The sequence below is a fragment of the Aegilops tauschii genome, chromosome 5, assembly GCF_002575655.3.
Source record: "Aegilops tauschii subsp. strangulata cultivar AL8/78 chromosome 5, Aet v6.0, whole genome shotgun sequence".
NCBI lineage: Eukaryota > Viridiplantae > Streptophyta > Magnoliopsida > Poales > Poaceae > Aegilops > Aegilops tauschii.
The window spans coordinates 225,795,703-225,816,665 of NC_053039.3; the positions used below are offsets into that span (position 1 = coordinate 225,795,703).

Below are 20,963 nucleotides of genomic sequence, written 5' to 3' on the forward strand. Positions count from 1 at the left end.
ATAAGCACTCTGGGGGCTTCACAATGCCTCTCTTTAAAAGATTATTTTTAGTCATCAGCTTATATGAGATAATAACCAGAGAAAAACTTGTACTCGAGGTGGGACGACTATAGACCACACAGAAGGTATAAAAACAAGCTGCACACCTCGAAAGTTAATCACATTGTAAAGCGAACTAGTAGAGTAAACTCCATTATTCTCGTATTGCCAGATCAGAGAGTCTTCTCCTTCAGAGAGCACAGTGCTTCTGATGATCTGTTCTAGACAGTACCGATCCTCCATCATGGCAGGTGAGAAGGTTCTCCTAAAAGTCAATTTTATATTTGTGCCATCCCAGGTTTCAGCCACAGTCACCCCTTGCTGATGGCAGATCGTGTACAGGGGCCAAAATTGCACTGACAAGGGGGATGTGCCAAACCAAATATCCTCCCAAAGTCTAATTTTTGTACCATCCCCTATTTGCCATCTATATCCAAACTTCAAAGCTTTAGCCGCCCACATAACACCTTGCCAGAATTTGGAGGTATTTTGAGTGCTAGAGGCAAAGATGTCCGGCCTCCTTTTAATGTACTTACTATCAACTATATCTCTCCAGATTTTTCCTCCATCCTGGGTGTACCTTCTCACCCAGGTGCCCAAGAGGCACAGGTTTACATCCTTGATGTTTGGGATACCTAGACCACCATACTCTTTTTTCATGCAGACTAGATGCCAGTTAGCAAGGTGTAACTTCCTGTCCCCCTCAAAGTCACTCCATAGGCAGTGAGCTAGTTGACTGTTGATCAAGTCAAGTGCCCATCTAGGAAATTTAAAGAAAGAGAGCAGGTATACAGGGATACTTGCAAGGCAGGTTTTGATCAAGACAATCCTAGCAGAATAGGAGAGCAGTTTACCCCTCCACCCTGCCATTCTCTTGAGGATCTTATCAATAAGAGGTTGTATGTCCTCTCTTCTAAGCTTGTCGTAATGAAGAGGGATACCTAGGTATTTTATGGGGAATGTACCCACAGTACAACCCATGATGTATTGGAAGGGTTCAATCTCCCCTTCAAAGAGGCCTAATGGTATGATTTCACTCTTAGAGTAGTTAATCTTCATACCAGAGACGTTCTCAAAGCAAGTTAGAATAGTTTTGAGCTTAGCTGCTTTTTCTATATCATTATCTAGGAAGAGGATAGTGTCATCTGCATATTGCAAGCAGATGACCCCTCCAGGGATGAGATCAGAGCACAGGCCTTACACTAGGTCATGTGAAGCAGCTTTAATTAGCATTCTAGTCAGCACATCAATTACAAGATTAAACAACAAAGGGGAGGCAGGGTCTCCCTGTCTAAGCCCTTTACTTGTAGTAAAGAAGTTCCCTTCTATTCCGTTAATTTTCACACCAATAGAACCCAATTGGGTAATTTGTTTGATCCAATTAATCCATCTAGGGCCAAAGTTCCTCTTTTCTAGCACCTCATACAAGAAGTCTAGATTAACTTTGTCAAAGGCTTTCTCATAATCTAGTTTAATCACTACACCAGAATTATTGGAATGGACAGTAGAGTGCAACGCCTCATGTGCTGTGACCACACTTACCAAAATAAACCTGCCTTTTATGAAGGCAGACTGGTTGCTAGAGGTAAGGATGTTCATTAACTTGGCTAATCTATTAGTCAAAACTTTTGTAAAAGTTTTGAAAATACAATTCAGGAGACTAATTGGTCTAATTTTTTTCATACTAGTAGCATCTTTCTCCTTAGGAACAAGAGTGATCATTGCAAAATTAAGTCTATATATGTCAAGCTCCCCCTCAAAGAAATCTTTGAAGAGGGCCATGACATCTTCCTTCAAAATCTCCCAGAACTGTTGGAGGAAGAGGAAAGAGAGGCCATCAGGACCAGGGGCTCCATCTGACTAGGATCCAAAGATAGCCTCTTTTACCTCTTCTTCAGTAAAGGGGGCTTGGAGGGACATATTATCTTCATTCTTGACTTTTTCTCCCTCAGATAAAAAATCATCACTGAGTCTAAAACCATTTCTATCTTCCTTTTTAAAAAGCTCTTTATAAAAAGAGGTGGCAATATCTAGCATATCTTTGGTTTCATTGGCAGTGCCATTAGGGCCTTCTAATACATGGATCAGGGTTTTCCTTCTCCTCTGGTTGGCTACAGCTTGAAAGTATTTAGTATTCCTATCTCCTTCCAAAATATCTTTATCTCTAGATCTTTGCTTGGCTTTAATCTCATCTTTCAGCCAAATCTGTTGAAGTTCCTGCATAATCCTTTTCATCCTATCAACCTCAGATTCAGACAACTGTTCAGTTTCAGCCCTAATATCTAGAGAGTCATACTCTTGTGTGAGGCTGGCTTTATGCTTCCTAAGCTCAGCTTCAATATTCCTACTCCATCCCTTAGCAAACTTTCTAAACCTCCTAGCTTTCACCTGCCAAACATCTATAGCTTTCTTTTCCTTAACAGGAGTTGTCCAATTTTTAATAACTAGTTCTCTAAAGTCTGCCCTCAACAACCACCACTTTTCAAATTTGAAACTGGTGGGTTTTGGGGGGCAGTTTAAGCCAGAGTCCCAAAGGAGTGGGGTGTGGTCACTCCCCACTTTGGGCAGGGCTTGGGAGCTACTTAATGGAAACAAAGCATCCAGCTCTGTATTATAGAAAATCCTATCTATGGTGGTCATCACCAAATTACTTTGGTTATTGGCCCAAGTGAATTTCCTGCCAGACATTTTAATCTCTAAGAGACTCCAAATTTCTATCCAGGCATTAAACTTATCACACCAGTGGTGATTGATGTTGCCATTACTTTTATCATGTTGATATCTAACCAGATTAAAATCCCCCCCAATCAGGGTAGGCTGGCGATCATCTATAAACAGGTTGTGCAGCTCAGAGATGAAAGCATCTTTTCCTTCATCATAAGGTGAACCATAGACACTAATCAACCTAAACTTGACCCCACTGGATCTAACAGTGAGATTACATGAGATAGAGAAATTAAAGGAACTCCAACTATTTACTTCATAAATATCTGCATCCACTCCTACTAGGATGCCTCCAGCAGAGCCCTCAGCAGGAAGGTGGTGCCAAACAAAATTCCTGTTATTGCTAATAGATTTCAAGAAAGCGGAAGAGAGTTCTTCTTTTTTCGTTTCTTGAAAGGTAATGATACTTGCTTTGGTCTTGCTAAGGACCTCCACTATGCAAGTTTTCCTCCCTGGGGTAGTTATACCTCTAATATTCCAGAAGAGGCAATTCATCTAAGAAGGTTTCTCTTAGGGTGCTTGCCCCGTCCATACTTGGATACTTTGGTCCACATTCCACTATAATCTACCTCACCACATTTGTCCCCATGACACCCGTCAGGTGTACGTGGGGAGTTTGTGAGTGTATCTAAACTATCAGGCAATTCTGAAACTTTATTAGCCTCTCCAATCAAGTTGAGCCCCCCTTGGTTGGTGCTGGCCACTTTTTTGGCTAAATCCAATGAGGCATCTATATGAATGTCAGCTCTACCGGACCCCCCAGGTCCCTTAGAGTGTTTACTATTCTTAGACATCTCATCTTTGTTTAACTCAACTACATCTACCTCTATGCCTACTTTTTGAGCAGTAGCAATAAATTCAGGATCAGAGAAATTCATAAAAGAGTTTTTGAGTAGAGTACCTTTGTAAGTCTCTTTCTCCTTCTCTAGATTCTGGATCTTCTTCTTGTTGACGGCTATCTCCAACATGGTCTTCCCTCCTACATCAACTCTGGCACTTTTTCTTTGTGCTTGCACTGGTCCCCATTTATTAGTTGCATCTTTTTGAGTATCCACCACTTGTTCAGTGATATCTTGGCTGGGGCTGAATACCACTTCATCTCCATCATTGGTGATTTCTCCACTTTCCTCTATCAGGTTGTTGTAGATCTCCTCATCTTCCTCATCTTCCAGCTCCATTGCTTGGAGCAGCTGGCAGCTATGTTCATCCACTCCTGAATCCAACATGCTCTGCATGAAGGTGGTGGCAGCTTGCTTGGTGTACTGAGAGCTACTGTTGTTTCCTTTAGTCATGTTTGTCCCAGCAGAGTTACTTTTACTAACAGATCCACCATTGTTGCTTGCCCCACCAGCAGCAGAGGTGTCTTTGTTGGCAACAGTGTCATCATCTTTCTCAGTAATGTCATCTAGCAGATCATCACTAAGTTCTTCTACAGGAGGCTCCACAGTGATACCTATCTTGTGAAGTTTCTTACCAATACCAAAGACCCTGCTGGTTGGTATTTTGGTGTAATCCTTGCATCTGATCTGAACTCTGACTACCTCAAAAAAGGACTTGAAATTCCCTTGCCAGTCTACATCAACTAGAGTACCCACCACTGAGATGAACTGTTCCAGTATTGACCATTCAGCCCATTTTGGTGCTACACCTGTCAGCTGCAGCCAGACTGTTTGCAGTTCAGCAAGGTGCTCTAGCTCTCCCTTCCATTCTTCAACATTAACAATAACCCCTTCCATCTCTGGCAGTCCAAAGTTTGGGTAGCCAGCTACTTGAGCTACTGGAATATGTGGGGGGAATTTCACTAAGTATGTCCAGTTGTCTAATTTCCTGACCTGCCAAGGCCAGTTGGTCTTATAGATCAAAGAGAAGTTGTGTGCCAGTTCTTCTTTAGTAACCTGCCCAGCTTCTATGTATACAATCCCTACATTCTTGCCTGTCCCCAAATGCTGATCATTGACATCTGGTACCTCAATTTGGAAGAACCCTAATCCAGTAGCAACACTGCCCATAAACTTGGTTGTGTTCCTCGGCTTTTCCTGACTGGGCATTCCTCCACCTTGTGGTTCACCATTTTGCAAATGAAACATGCAGGAGCCTGTTGGCATTGGGTTTTGTGGTGTCCAGGCTCACCGCAGCTGTAGCATATCACATCTGCATATTCCTGTGGTGACTCTTTGTTTTTGTACACTGCCTTGCTCTTGTTGACTGGCTTGTTCTTCCTCTGTTGATTTCCTGCATTGCTGTTTTTTTCCTTCATTTTGCCCTGAATAGTGCTGTTGTGGTTGCAGGGCAGGGCCTGCTCTGTTCTGTTGATTGCCTATCATGCCAGATCCTTGCAGATTTTGAGCACCTCCATGAGGCTGATTCTGCCCAGACTGGCCACCTGCCGAACCGAGTTGAGCCTGTTGGGGTGGATTCCCTCCTGAAGGCATGTTGGATGAATTCCCACCGCTCCAAGCATGGGGATTGTTCCATTGATTCAGAGGGGGGGGGGGAAGAACGGTCCCTGGTACCACGGGGGAGGTGGCCCTCCTTGGAATCCATACCCAAAAGCAAATTGGGGAGGCGGAGGCCCAAATTGAGGATCGAATGGCGGCATCCACTGCCCCTGATTGCCCCCCTCCGCGTTGTTGTTCTGGGATCTGTCTCCCGATCCCTTCTCACGCCCTTGCCCTCTTCCCCTCCCTCGATCTGCCATAACTCTGAGACTGGCAAGATCCGGGGGGGATCCTGCCCACTTATCCCGAGAAATCGAGATGGATCTCACCTTATTGCGATCAAATCCTCTCTCGGGTTGCTTCTGGACAGGGTAGCAGTCGGTGGTGGAGAAGCTTCGCGTGGGGATGAGATCTCTCCTCACCCACACAAGGACAGAGTGGGAATTTGTAGCTGCGCTAGGGCTAACAATTTCCTCATCGATCCATAATTGTCCAAAAATCTCACTCAGGCCCTCATCCTCATCTTCTCCTGGCACGCTTTCCACCTCAGCTTGATTTGACTTTTCCCTCCTCTTTTCCAGCTGCGTTGCATTCCCCAATTCCAGCAGGCCCTCTGAACCTTTCCCATCATCTGCGAAGCAGGGGATCTCGCCGACGACGGTGATCTGCACTGCCTGGCGAGCCCTGAAGTGGCGGGTTGTAGCCCCTTTGTTGATCAGATTCATCAGCTGCAGCGGGGACTGGTCTGCAGCTCTACGGAGTGGGGAATCCAAACCTGGCTCCAACGGAAACTCTGGCACGCTTCCACGGCAAGCTCCCCAGGTCGAGCCCCTCGGAGCGCCATGTAGGTTCAGCTGGGCGGCGGCTGGAGGGACCAGAACGCCTTCCATCTCGCCCGCTGCTCCGGATCTGATGAGTTCATCTCCGCGCGCGCCCATCTGACGATTTTCTCCGGCGAGGTCGATCTCCCTGGCAGCAGACGCTCTAATTCCTCCGGAGTGGCCTCCACACAGATCCTGATGATGAGCTTCTGGGTCGAATCGCCCCTCAGCGGGCGGCGCATCGACCGCTCCATGCGCTCTCGATGCCTCGCCTCCATCTCTTCTTCCCCCTCTGGATCTCGGAGTGGCCTCTCCTGCGCCATAGGGCAGGCGCAGGCAGGGGCGCTCTCCTTCGATGCAGGGCAGTAGGTGTGGTGGCGACGACGGCGAGCAGCGCGGCGAGCGGTGGTGGTGGTGGTGGTGGTGGTAGGCGGAGGGGATGAGGCAGGTCGCAGGAGCGCACATGAGGGGTTCCATACAACATTTTCAATGGATTGTATCTAGTTTGCTCAATAGAATGTGAGATAATAAATAAGGTGATCTCTCATTCTACATTGAAGCTTGTACAAGGGGTGTTGATTCATGTACATACAACCTTCCTCTCTTTCCTCATTTATTGTATGACACATCATCAAAAATCCTATGTGGCAAAGTCTATCAACACTTACAACCATTGGAGATGCCCTATGTGACAAAGTCTACCAACAATTATCTTACAACCATTGGAGATGCCCTGAACAACCATTGGAGATGCCCTGAACAGTGCGTGCATGGCTTTGCATGAATATGAGGACGTTCAGGGGGTCAGATTTTGTCCAGCCCAAGCTCTTAGGAGAAGCACACCAAAAAGTATTCCAAGTCCAGTAAGACAGCATGACACATTTGAAAACAAAGCCTCGTGATTTGCCAATAGTAAAACTCATGCTAGACAGATCAACCTAGAATTGTCATTCAGTAGATCAACAGAACAAAACTCGCTAATAGAAGAAACATCAGTAACAAAACAGGAACAAAGATTTTACAATCCAAACACTTCCTAGTGATCATTTTGTTAAACCAATTGTCGATGCCTTCATGGTTCTACTGTGTTAGGATTTCTGCACGCCCGGTTGTGAGAAAGATCCGTGGTACGTCACAAGAAACCAGCTAGTCGTGAGCTGACAACGCTAGTCATTGCAGAAGCGAGCTGAACCCCTGCTCTTAGCTCTTGAAAGGTGCCTTGATGGTGCCCATGCTCGATCACTCATCTAAGGTGGCCTGTCGCTGGGATAATCTGGTGCTGCGCAATCCCAAGAGGCATTTTTCCATTTTCTTGGTTCTCTCCTGATCCACTGCCATCACAACTGGGTTCCAACAAGCGCACGAGTGAGAGGAAAATCTCCATTCTAGTCACGTCCCTGTTGGCCTGCACAAATGGAACCAAATAAAGGAACACCTGTCAAAAGCAGGCACGGAAGGAAGCAACTGACAATTAAATTCATAGGAAGAAAATGTTGCAACTCGTAGAATCCAAGGATGATCTGTACAAGTGCATGATCCGTGCAATCTGACCCAACCAAGGGATCTTAATAACATTGAACTACTTACCTCAACAGTGAATCGTGCCCAGATTTTATTTTTGCGTGCTTCCATCACACCCCTCAAGATGGTTAGTCCAAGACCTTTGATAAAGTCGGCTATTTCCAGGAAGATTCCTCTGTCATCACAAATCATCTGCAGACATACTGACGTCAACAAATGGGAAGTATGCATATATAACAATATGTGAACTGAGATTAACAGGATGGATACAGAGAACAAACAATAGCAGAATCATTTACCTCCACAAGCATCTGACGAGGCCGGTCGAGATCCTCAACTATGATTGGGCATGTCATAGATTGACTGCCGACGTTGAAGGCCCAAGTTGCACCACCCTCAAAGTAGTCTTTCCAAAGAGGACCATTGTCACCGCTAAGTATCTGTTTGAAGATTATCAAACAGCACAGGAAAAGATTATACAGGGTTTGCAACTATTTTCTCATGGAATAAACTGCAGCGAAAAATAACTGAAATTAGAGTGTGGCGATTCGGTGCCCAGGTGCATCTGCATTGGGGTGTGAACGGTAAATTCAAATAAAATAGCAAAAGAATCGACATTGAAGATGCTCCAATACGCTAGGTGCGTGCAAAAAAATTGTGGTGAAATGGCATTTGAGGAGCTCTCAGGAAAAAAAAACTGGCCTCAAAGGAACTATGAAAAGAACACTTCGGAGCCGATTTTTTTCGTGGGTTAGAGCTCCTCGAATGTCATTTTGCCCAAAAATTTTGCACGCAGCTAGTGTGTTGGGAGCATCTTCGATGCCAAATAATTTCAGATTGTTTTGAACTTTTTACTATTTTTTTTGAATTTACTGTTCATCAGGTGCAGATGGGCCTGGGCTCAGACGTGGAATACTAGTGTATACCTTAGATTCATTACAATCTTTGAGATTGTCAGCATGCTTTGTCACACTCTGCAAGAAAACCATGTGCTTGATGGTCTTTTCCAGTAAAGCATCAATGCTACACTGTTGACAACAAATGACATGAGAATAGCAGTTATTATGCTACAAGTCCATGAGCATTTTAAAGTGAAGTGATATCTAAATAAAAAAATAATCACCAAAGGACCATAAAATGCAGAAGTCAAACTAGAGGGTACCTTTGCACCATTAGGTACAAGTTCCCGAAGCTCCTTTATACGATCCTGAATAAGCTGACGGTCTTTTGGCCGGGGCTTAGAACTCTCTCCTGGTCGAGATCTCTTTCGATTTGCCTTGTTTGGTGTATCATGACCTTTGCTGTTTGAGGCTGACACGCTTTCACACTTCATGTTATGTCCGCTCTCGATCCAAAGGCGTAACTGAGATTTGTGCATTCCATTGTTTTGGGAAAGACAACCATCCTCGGTCTTCTCTAGGAAACTTGGTTGTTTAACCAAATTTGATACAGCCAACTCATCCTTGACTAGCAAAGGAGGAGCACCAGATGATTCGTGTTGCTTCATCACTTTTGAACCACAATAAGAGCTGCTAGGCATGTCTGTCAATGAAGTCCTGCAAGAGGCACTGTCACCGGAGATCTGCTTGCCACCAGGATTGACACTGGAGATAACTGCGTCCAATAATTGGTCACTATCAGTTAGTGAGAAGATTCCAGAAAAGGGGAACTCATCGTCCAGTGCACCAAATACTGGAGAGGTATCAAGATAAACTGAGGATTCAAGTGCATCTTTTCCTGAGCTAGCCGGTTTTGCAGTGTTCCAGGTCGAATCGCCATCCACATTGCGGCACAGATGAGGAAATTCAGCACCAAATATATCAAACAAATCATTTCCTGCAGTTGGATCCACAAGAAGTGAGGAAGATCGCTCACTTGAAATGTCTGGGAGCTTCTGCCGATCCATATTCTTCAAACCTTGTATTCTTACAGCAATACTGGAGTCATTTACTTCTTTAGCCTTTCTGTTTTGGTAAACACGATCCGAAATATTCACTTGATTATCTTGAGAAAAGTCTGTTTTAAATTCACTAGAAGTTTGAACTTCAGAGCCAGAGGATGGAGCTGCAACAGCATGACATGAGTCTCTTTTGGGACTCCCCATTTTCATAATGAATTGAGCAGATTGGGGGTTTTTAAATGAAATAGCCGGTTTGTGCCCTATCATCCCAGAAGTAGAGTTACATCTTTGGTCTAATAGTTGACTTGCTGAGCAGTCATACAAGTTAGACTTGACTATGCTATTACCTTCAGGAAGAAAATCAAAGTTTCCATGACTGTTTAGAAAATCTAACACCTCACCCCCTCCATGCGATGGAGGCAGGTTCCGGAATGCAAGAGATTTTAGCAGAAGATTTCTGGTATCAGACGCCTCTTCCATGTTTCCCATTCCCAATTGTCCATCATTCATCAACAGTGGATGCTTTTCTGCTGATGTTGAGGTAGAAGAGAGAAAATCTGAGCTAACCACACTGCTTTGTGTGGTGCTTTCAACTCTCCTGTCACAGTAAGGAGTTTGTCGTCTGAACCTCACATCAGGAGCATATAAACTGTGGTCTCTGATAGCTTCACCATTTCTCTGTGCCACCTTAAGCAAGGAAGCTTTTCTTCCTATGTTTACTGATGCACTACTTGACATTGCCGTCGCATCAGGAACATAGCACTGTTCATAAGTCGCTGGAGAACCACTGAAGGCTTTTGAGCAACCATCTGTAGGGTAGACACTCAGAAGACCATGTGAAGAGCGTGACTGGACCTTCTGGCTAGAATCATTTTTAGCTGAAGTAGATGCAACCATACTTGATCGATTGTTTAACTGAGAACACAGCTTCTTATACTGAAGCACATAAGTTGTATTTTCCATAACCTGTCATAAAATAAGCATTTTATGAGCTCTGACATGTTGGAACCACAAAGACGAGAGCTAAGTCCTAGTGCTAATGGTACAACGCCAGAGCAAGTCCTCTTGATGCAGTTCGCAAAACGCTAAATAAGTAAATATATCAGAGAGAATTATATATCAATTTTTCATTCCAGTTCACCGCTCCAATCACAAGAAGCTTTGGTCTTCCTAGAACCTCACCGCAAATATAGTCTATATAAGGATTCGAAGGACAGAATATTTGACCAGTCAACTACATAATATTCACAAATTAGTACCACTGTTCTACCTCATGGCCCATACTTAAAAACAAGAATAAAGTTCAAGGCATGTTGAGTGGGATATGTATGCTGATATGCATTGTCAAAAGCAGGGCATCTTACCACACTAGTAGAGCCTAGCTGTAGTACACCACGTGGTAACACAGGAATAATTGCAATAGTCTGCGGAACAACCGAACAAGTATAAATTATTAAGAGATCAAAAGTAAAGAAGTCAGTAAATAATCTAACATGCAAGGGCGAAATTCTACTAACCTGAATGCCAGCTCTGAACTGATAATTCATCTCAGCAGCAACCTATCACCACCAGAAGACAACAGCTTATTGTTCCATTATGAAAGGGAACATAACAATTGGGGATAACCAAAACAGCCAGAGCAACTGATAAAATCAAATTGCATTGTTATTAAAAGAAAATTAGAAATCATCATGTAAAAAGATCATGGTTAGCTCAAGCCTGTGTGGCAAATCATGTTAAGTTGTTAATGAGAAACTCTACATGATTTCCACTTGTTCAAATACCATTTGTGTGCTTTTGCAACTAGCTTATCCAGTGACCACTTATGTGGCAGAACAATAGATCAAACTCACTACAAGCCAAAATTTCAACACAGAAGGAACAAATATGTGAGGACAAAATAACCCCACAAGGATTGTTGCGAACTTGCGATGACATAAATTCCTGGACAGCATGCTATTAATGACACAGCAGCAAAAATGAACCAGACAATACTGAATTAGGGCTACGGGCATGTTTGGTTCATGACTACTTTGCCACAACTAAACTTAGGCAAACTGTGGATGCCACAAAAAATGTGGCGAACAAAATGGCCACCACAAGTGTGGCAAGATTTGGCAAATAAATGAGCATGTAGTTAGAAAAGTGTGGCAAGCCATAAGTGTGACAATGAACCAAACACATGCCTAAGGTTTTGTGGCACGACTAATGTTAGGTGTGGCAACCTTAGGCTACAAACCAAACATGCCCTATATTTATATCAGTTCACGAGAACGAAGAAGAAGAATTTATACCTCGGATCTGAGCCTGTGATCATTGGCAGTATCATGGATAATCCACTGATGACTACCAGTAAAAGCAGCACGGCCGATGGTACTGAAAAAACAGAAAATGTAGCATCTATCCATCAATAAAAGAAATCAACCAAGAACATTGTGCTAGCTAGTAACAAACAAATGATGTTCCCGGTTCTTCCTTACCCTTCTCCAACAACATGAACCTGCGATGCCATAACCTTCCTAACTAGGGTGCACACAGTGCCACCTGATTCACAGCCAACCTCAGAAGCCTCAGATCCAGTTGGACAAGATGCGTGGCCACAGTAGCCATCCTCCCACACTAGATGCCTGCACATCACCAAAGGAAAACAGTGCGCGCAAATCATCAAACAAAACCCAAATTCCCAGCGCATCAAGAAGTTTATTCCACATTGCATTTAGCATTCCTCCATGATCCCCAAATCGTGTCCCCATTTCTCCCTCCCCCAAAAAAGCTTGCACGGAATTGCAACAACATCTCGCACATTCACGCTCTTTTAAGCCTCAGGAGCTAACATGAACTTGCACAGACAAGGCGGTAGTAGCTTTTTGGTTCATGTTCCTTGTTGTAAAGGCGTTACTAAATTTGCAAGCATGAGTGAACGCCCACACGAGCGTACGGGCGTTCTTTTTCCAGGCACCATCTTTCCCACAAGGAAAGGAGTCCCTTATTAGTAATTGCTGAGGAATATACCCATCCTACGAATCTTCCTCGCGGATGCTTCATTCGTACGAGACAAATCTAGCTGAAATGGAATGTTCAAGAAGACTTTGAACCCAGAAAAATGAAGAAAAGACACTGAAGCCTGGGGGGGAGAGAAAAACTAGAACTTGGTTTTGAGATTTTCCGCAAGATCGAGCGGGGGGAGAAGATTGTGACAAAAAAAGAAGTCCAGGAGAAGGATGGAAGGCTTACACGGGGTCAGCAGCGCCGATGGCCTTCCAGAAGACGGCGTAAGACCACCCGACCTCCTCGCAGAGCCGCCGCAGCGCCTCCCCCACCGCCATCGCCGCAGCCCCAAAGCCCAACGGAACCCTAACGAGCAAACCCTAGCTTCTTCGACGGGGGGAGAGGGCGACGAAAAGACGAGCAAGGACGCCGCTGCCTCCCTAGGCGCAGCGAGAGCCGGCGCGCCCGGCCTGCCTCGCGCGGACCCCGCCGTCCCTCTGCTCCGCCGCAACAGCAACGCCAACACTTGCTCCGTTGGCCGCCGGCGCGCGGCAAGCGGCCATCAGTGGGGCTCGCCACCAGCCGCTGGCGCTGGTCCCAGCGTTGGTGGGGACCTCGGGACCACGGCGCAGCACCAGAGGCAGAGATGCCCGGCAGGAGAATGGCGCGGGGTCCCCGGAGGAGCGTCGGAGCCGCACGGCGGCGGGCGAGCGAGCGAGCAATGCGGTCTTGGATTTGGCTGCTGCTGCTACAGCCGCTGCGCGTCCTCGTCAATCTCTTTCTTCCTTCTCCGCTTTCGCTTTGGTTTCTCACTCTGTTCTGGTCTGGTCTGGGAGTCTTTGGCCTCTTTGGGGTGTGCTTGGCTTGTGTGAGTGTGTGAGTAAAATTTCGTTCTGGCTTTTTCTTTGTCGCTTTCTTTGGTTGCCCCTCCTTTTCCTTTGTCCATCGCGGCTCCCGAGGCGGGCATCATTCCCTCCACGAGGGGCAGGATGGGCATTCCCCCAGCTAATCACCCTCATCCCCTCCTTTTCCTTTATGTATTTTCACCTAGGTTAAATAGTGCTCCTCTCCAACACACCACCATTCGCTAACAGCTAATATTGATCTAACTATAACCCATGGTCTTACTGAAAGCATATTTCAACATATTTCCTGGATTAATTGTTTAAAACTAATCCCTCCGTTTCACAATACAGGCATAGTTTTTTGTTGATTCTTTCAAAATCTTGAGAATTGACCCTCCATCCAGATTCTTTCAAAATCTTGTACCCATAAAAAATATATGGGTTCAAGATTCTAGAAGAAGCTGGGGCGAGCCCCAATTCTCAAGATTCTGAGAGAATCGGCCAAAAGAACTGGGCAATAAGAATGTTTTTTAGCATCTTCAAGGTGCATCCGTAAACTTCTCCCAACTGTTCGAACCGCGCTATTCGGACCGCGAAAACCATCCAACGATGTCCTGTATCGATACGTGGGGCGGTCCGGACGCGATTTCTCCCGCAAACCGGAGACAAAACATAGGGGGCTTTGAGGAGTCCGGATCGATCCCAAGCCCGCTTCTGACCTCCCTAACCCACCAAAACCTTTCCTCCCTCTTCCGCGTGCGTTCCCGCCCGGCGCCACCTGCCCACATTGAAGACGGCTCAGGGCGGACGCGACCTCTCACTGCCACCGTCATGGAAGCGGCATGTAGGCCGACGGCGCCGTCCGCGACGCGTCTCCGGTGTCCGCGTTGTTCAATGCCGGAGATGCGTGACTAGACGGGACATGGCAGATATCTACCACGCATGTTCAATGCCGCTGTCCGTCCGTATGCCGACATTAACCAAGTTCGCCGGCCAAGAAACCCACTCCGGCGCCACGCATTGATGCACCCAGACGCCTCGCCTCACCGAAATTTGCTATTTAAAGGCGATTACACCCGGCTAACTCCACACCACAACACAAGCCCCTACCCATCATTCTCCCTTGCACTGCATCTGTAATGACTGCAGGCGGCGAAGCTTTGTGGGAGAGCCTTTCCACGGAGATGAAGCACGTCGTGGCCACCCTCGTCGCCGCCTGGCAAAGCTGCCGTGCCAAGCGGATTGAGGCCGGCTTGCCGGTCAGCTCGCCCGAGGTCTCCGATGACAAGGACGAGACCACAATGGAGACGTGCTCCGACGACACCGCCCCGGCTCCCGTGCCTCATGTGCACATCGGCTTCACCATGGAGCAGGCGCAGGCGCACTACAACGCCGCCATGGTGGAGGTGTGACCTGCGCCGGCGAGCCAGGAGGTCGTGGCGGCCATGGCCGCGGCGAACCCCAACTTCGTGGCGGAGCAGCGTGCCATCTACAACGCCGTCCGTGCTCAAGCCGCCGCTCGCGACGAAGTGGCCGCTGCGGAGGCGCAGTTGCAAGCGACCGCAGAGGAGAACAACGCCAGGTGCGCCTCCTACGCGCCGCCGACAAACCATCAGGCGGCCCGGTGGGGCGATGACAGCGTCGGCGCCACCATTTCCATCGTGGACCTCACGTCCACTGGCGACGGATAAGAAGTTGACTCCTCCGAGGATGAGTAGGCCACGGGAGGCGGCATGGCTTGGTGTCCCATATGGGTCGGTCCGTCTCTCGTGTTCTACTCTTCCTCGCGCGGAGACCGCATCTTCACTTATCGGTCTTATCATTGGTGCTCGTGCAGACGGCGGATGGAGGACGACGCGGTCTTGGACGTCGAGCGTCGCCGCCGTAGGATAGGTTTAGGGTCAGGTCTTTCTTTTGTTCTAGATGTTCGAAATGTAATGAAATCATTGTGTTTCTATAAAATCCGTCAGGTCTATATGAAATTCGGCCGTGTTTGCATAAATTTCATCTGGGTTGTTGAAAAAGAGTTTGAAATGTATGCGGCTAGTGTTGAATGGCGGCTTCCTGCATCCATGTCCGCGGATCGGTTCCCCCTATTCGCGGACGGATACGAGAGGAAATTTGCGGGTTGTCGTTGAAGATACCCTGACAAAACTAATTCCCGTAAAAAAACAACAAGAAAATAACTTCCTTGTTAGAAAAACAACAACAAGAAAGTAACTTCCTTGTTAGAAAAAACAACAAACTGACTTATAGACACCATGGAGGTTTCTTTTTAACACAGTACAACTGCAGATGATCGCATACACTCCTTCCTGTGAACACACTCATGCATATTTTATTCTTATGAGCACACCCAAGATAATAAGCCAACACAACATTTTAAGATTCACAAAGTCACTATAAACACCTTGTAGTCGATGAGATTCTTTTTCCACTAAACGAACATCACCGAAAAATCTGAAACAAATCCAAAAAATACTAGCATCAGTGTTATTGTGTCCAATCCCAGCAAAAAAGATACAAAGTTGAGAAACTGCGCCAACTCACCTATGATCGTCGACCAAATTACCAAACAGTGGGTTCGATCTAACTGATAACAGATTAGTTAATGTGTACGTACCTCTGCACAACTTGACAGTCCATATAAAACGGCGAGCACCATCCTGTGCCACAAGCTTCAAGCAATGTATGATTAATTAGCCTATCTTTTGGATTAAAGAAAGATTGAAATAATTATATATCTTCTTCTCTTTCTACCAAAAAAACTAATCAGTTTGAGAAGCTTTCGTCAGATTGTACCATGTAGCATTCATTTTAAATTGAAAAGCTTCACATAACTTAACTACTCGTCAGAATCCATTGAAAGAAGACAAACCGGATAGCTTACAATATTATCCAACGAATGACCTGTCATGTACCAAAAACAACAGCACTTTTGTACCCTGAAACTCTATCTTAGTGCTATGACAGAGACGGTTATGCCCTCACCGTTTGTGAGTAATTACAAATATGTCAATATGGGGCATTCAAAAGGTGGGCATTGAGTGCAATTATGTGGTCGTGTATGCTTTTGAGGGGTGGTGGGGTAATTTTTAAATTAACATACACATAGTATATTTTATATTTTAACAGTGAGAGTACGAAAAGACACATGCTAATGGACAACAATGTCCTTGAACACGTTTGCGAACAGCTTGGCGGACGAAGGTCATTCAACCGTAGTAACCAAATATAAAACAAACACCAATTTTTCATTCATTTTCGAATCAATTTTTTACATATCCAAATAACCCTGAAAACAACTTTTGAAAAATTAAAAATGTAATTATCCCTGTTGTAGGTGAGATAGACAGCCCCACGCGAGACTGCCTGGCCCAGTTGACGTTGACATCCAATGCGACCAGGCAGAGGTGACGACAGATGCCTCTTTGGCATCATCGTTGTGCTACTTGGGCGCCTCGTCGTCCTTGGCCTCCTGCCCCTCAAAGAGCCGGTTGCGCTCCGCCTCGTTGACGCGAAGCTGCCAATGCTCGGGGCGGCGATGAGAACGGAGGCGGGCACGGCCCGGTTGACGTCGATCGTCGAGTCCGCCCCAACCTTGATCGCGAAGGTAGCTTCGGACACGTGCTCCATCTCCAGCTGGTCCTCAGCCAGTCGATGCTCTACATGAGCCGGAAAGTGTAGTGCTACTCCGTCTGCAACAGTCTGAATGCGGACATCTACAACTCCTTCACTTGGGCTCACCTCCTCCTCCTCCTCCTCCTCCTCCATCTCTTCCATGGCCATGGGGGCGCCCTCCTCCTCATCCTCCTCCGAGCGCTCTGGAGAGCTCAGAGATTGGCATGCACCAATGCGGGACTGGCCCCGGCCTCGACGTCATGGACCTTCACCATGATCTAGGTGCAGCACACCAACGTGAGCCTCCTTTACCAAAGGACCGGGCCATCGCGACGGTGGACGACGGACGAGGATGCGAAGGTGGTAGGACGATGGCTCAAACAGTGAGAGAAGGGCTCACAAGGGTTGAGTTTTGGGACGTAACTGTCCGGTTTAAATAGTCGTGGCAGGCGGAGCGGCGGGTTGAATGTGGGCCAGACAAACAAACAGACCAAAATTGCATCTCACAGCCTTAGGGCATCTCCAACGTGGACCCCTAATACGGACATAGTATTTGTGTGCGGACGGGTTCACAAACAGTGATACGGGATTTTCGCAAAAAAAAGACAGTGATATGGGAGACGACCATGAAGGAAATATGCCCTAGAGGCAATAATAAAGTTGTTATTTTATATTTCCTTATATCATGATAAATATTTATTATTCATTCTAGAATTGTATTAACCAGAAACTTGATGCATGTGTGGATACATAGACAAAACACTGTGTCCCTAGTAAGCCTCTACTAGACTAGCTCGTTAATCAAAGATGGTTAAGTTTCGTAAACCATAGACATGTGTTGTCATTTGATGAATGGGATCACATCATTAGGAGAATGATGTGATGGACAAGACCCATCCGTTAGCTTAGCATATTGATTGTTCAATTTTATTGCTATTGCTTTCTTCATGTCAAATACATATTCCTTCGACTATGAGATTATGCAACTCCCGGATACCGGAGGAATACCGTGTGTGCTATCAAACGTCACAACGTAACTGGGTGATTATAAAGATGCTCTACAGGTATCTCCGAAGGTGTTTGTTGGGTTGGCATAGATTGAGATTAGGATTTGTCAGTCCTGAGTATCGGAGAGGTATCTCTGGGCCCTCTCGGTAATGCACATCATAAGAAGCTTTGCAAGCAATGTGACTAATGAGTTAGTTAAGGGATGATGTATTACGGATCGAGTAAAGAGACTTGCTGGTAACAAGATTGAACTAGGTATGAAGATACCGACGATCGAATCTCGGGCAAGTAACATACCGATGACAAAGGGAATAACGTATGTTGTCATTACGGTTCGACCGATAAAGATCTTCGTAGATTATGTAGGAACCAATATGAGCATCCAGGTTCCGCTATTGGTTATTGACCGAAGAGGTGTCTCGGTCATGTCTACATAGTTCTCGAACCCGTAGGGTCCGGACACTTAACATTCAATGACGATTTTGTATTATATGAGTTATGTGATTTGGTGACTGAATGTTGTTTGGAGTCCGGATGAGATCACGGACATGACGAGGAGTACCGAAATGGTCGAGAAGTAAAGATTGATATATAGGACGATAGTATTCGGGCACCGGATGTGATTCGGGGTGTACCGAGTACATATCGGAGTACCTGGGGGGTTACCGTAACCCCCGGGGGAATAATGGGCCTTATGGGCCATAGGAGGGGAGCACACCAGCCCACAAGGGGTGCCCCCCCCTAATGAAGGAGGCCGAATAGGAGAAGGAGGAGGGGGTTCGCCCCCCCCCTTTCCTTCGTCCCCCCTCTCTTCCCTTTTCCCCTTCCGGTAAAAGGAAAGGGGGAGCCGAATTGGAATAGGGCCCCCAAGTAGGATTCCTCCTACTTGGGGCGCCCAAGGCAGATCCCCTCCCCCTCCCACCTATATATACATGGGTAGGGGGTGCCTAGAACACACACCAACAATTGTTAGCCGTGTGCGGCGCCCCCCTCCACAGTTTACCCCTTCGATCATATCTTCGTAGTGCTTAGGCGAAGCCCTGCGCAGATCACTTCACCATCACCGTCACCACGCCGTCGTGCTGACGGAACTCATCTACTTCCTCGACACTTTGCTGGATCAAGAGTTCGAGGACGTCATCGAGCTGAACGTGTGCAGTACTCGGAGGTGCCGTACGTTCGGTACTTGATCGGTCGGAACGAGAAGAAGTTCGACTACATCAACCGCGTTGTCAAACGCTTCCGCTTTTGGTCTACGAGGGTACGTGAACACACTCTCCCGCTCTCGTTGCTATGCATCTCCTAGATAGATCTTGCGTGAGCGTAAGAATTTTTTTGAAATTTCATTCTACGTTCCCAACAGTGGCATCCTAGCCAGGTTTATGCGTAGATGATATGCACGAGTAGAACACAAAGAGTTGTGGGCGGTGATCGTCATATTGCTTACCACCAATGTCTTATTTTGATTCGGCGTTGTTGGATGAAGCGGCCCGGACCAACCTTACATGACCACGTTCATGAGACCGGTTCCACCGACAGACATGCAACTAGTTTTGCATAAAGGTGGTTGGCGGGTGTCCGTTTCTCCAACTTTAGTTGAATCAAATTTGACTGCGGCGGTCCTTGTTGAAGGTTAAAACAACAAACTTGATAAATCGCCGTTGTGGTTTTGATGCGTAGGTAAGAACGGTTCTTGCTGGAAGCCCGTACCAGCCACGTGAAACTTGCAACAACAAAGTAGAGGACGTCTGACTTGTTTTTGCAGGGCATGTTGTGATGTGATATGGTCAAGACATGATGTGATATACAATATTGTATGAGATGATCATGTTTTGTAAAAGTTACTGGCAACCGGCAGGAGCCTTATGATTGTCTCTTTATTGTATGAAATGCAAACACCATGTAATTGCTTTATTTTATCACTATGCGTTAGCGATAGTTGTAGAAGAAATAATTGGCGAGACGACCACGACGCTATGATGGAGATAAAGGTGTCAAGCCGGTGACGATGGAGATCATGACGGTGCTTTGGAGATGGAGATCAAAGGCACAAGATGATGATAGCCATATCATGTCACATATTTTGATTGCATGTGATGTTTATCTTTTATGCATCTTATTTTGCTTAGTACGGTGGTAGCATTATAAGATGGTCCCTTCACAAAATTTCAAGGTAAAAGTGTTCTCCCTGAGTATGCACCGTTGCTACAGTTCATCACATTGAGACACCACGTGATGATCGGGTGTGATAAGCTCTACGTTCACATACAACTGGTGCAAGACAGTTTTGCACATGCGGAATATTCGGGTTAAACTTGACGAGCCTAGCATGTACAAACATGGCCTCGAAACACTGGAGACCGAAAGGTCGAACGTGAATCATATAGTAGATATGATCAACATAGAGATGTTCACCATTGATGACTACTCCATCTCACCTGATGATCGGACATGGTTTAGTTTATTTGTATCACGTATCATTTATATGACTTGAGGGGTGTCTATCTAAGTGGGAGTTCTTAAGTAATATGATTAATTGAACTTAATTTATCATGAACTTAGTCCTGATAGTTTTTGCATATCTATGTTGTAGATCAATAGCTCGTGATATAGCTCCCTTATTTTTTGATATGTTCCTAGAGAAAAACTAAGTTGAAAGATGATAGTAGCAATGATGCGGACTGGGCCCGTGATCTGAGGATTATCCTCATTGCTGCACAGAAGAATTATGTCCTTGATGCACCGCTAGGTGACAGACCTATTGCAGGAGCAGATGCAGACGTTATGAACGTTTGCAAGCTCGATATGATGAATACTTGATAGTTTAGTGTGCCATGCTTTACGGCTTAGAACCGGGACTTCAAAAACATTTTGAATGCCACGGAGCATATGAGATGTTCCAAGAGCTGAAATTGGTATTTCAGACTCATGCCCGTGTCGAGAGGTATGAGACCTTTGACAAAGTACTTTGCCTACAAGATGGAGGAGAATAGCTCAGCCAGTGAGCATGTACTCAGAATGTCTGGGCACTACAATCACTTGAATCAAGTGAGAGTTA

General features: G+C 46.0%; 1 protein-coding gene across 2 annotated transcripts; it reads right to left on the reverse strand.

Annotated features, from left to right (window-relative positions):
- Window positions 1-6,903: 6,903 nt before the first annotated feature.
- Window positions 6,904-13,338, reverse strand: LOC109763362 (transcription factor LHW). 2 transcript variants are annotated; one of them, XM_020322200.4, is made up of 10 exons: window positions 12,678-13,338; window positions 11,924-12,070; window positions 11,738-11,819; window positions 10,961-11,002; window positions 10,808-10,867; window positions 8,706-10,409; window positions 8,470-8,571; window positions 7,843-7,983; window positions 7,610-7,735; window positions 6,904-7,427 (listed from the first exon to the last, which is right to left on the reverse strand). In XM_020322200.4, the coding sequence occupies exons 1-10, from the start codon at window positions 12,767-12,769 to the stop codon at window positions 7,266-7,268; spliced, it is 2,658 nt and encodes an 885-aa protein (XP_020177789.1). In that variant the 5' UTR covers window positions 12,770-13,338; the 3' UTR covers window positions 6,904-7,265. The 2 variants fall into 2 exon arrangements, 1 of the variants encoding a protein (XP_020177789.1); XR_012184519.1 differs by lacking the exon at window positions 6,904-7,427 and having other exon boundaries at window positions 7,633-7,735; window positions 7,843-8,169; window positions 8,367-8,571.
- Window positions 13,339-20,963: the final 7,625 nt, after the last annotated feature.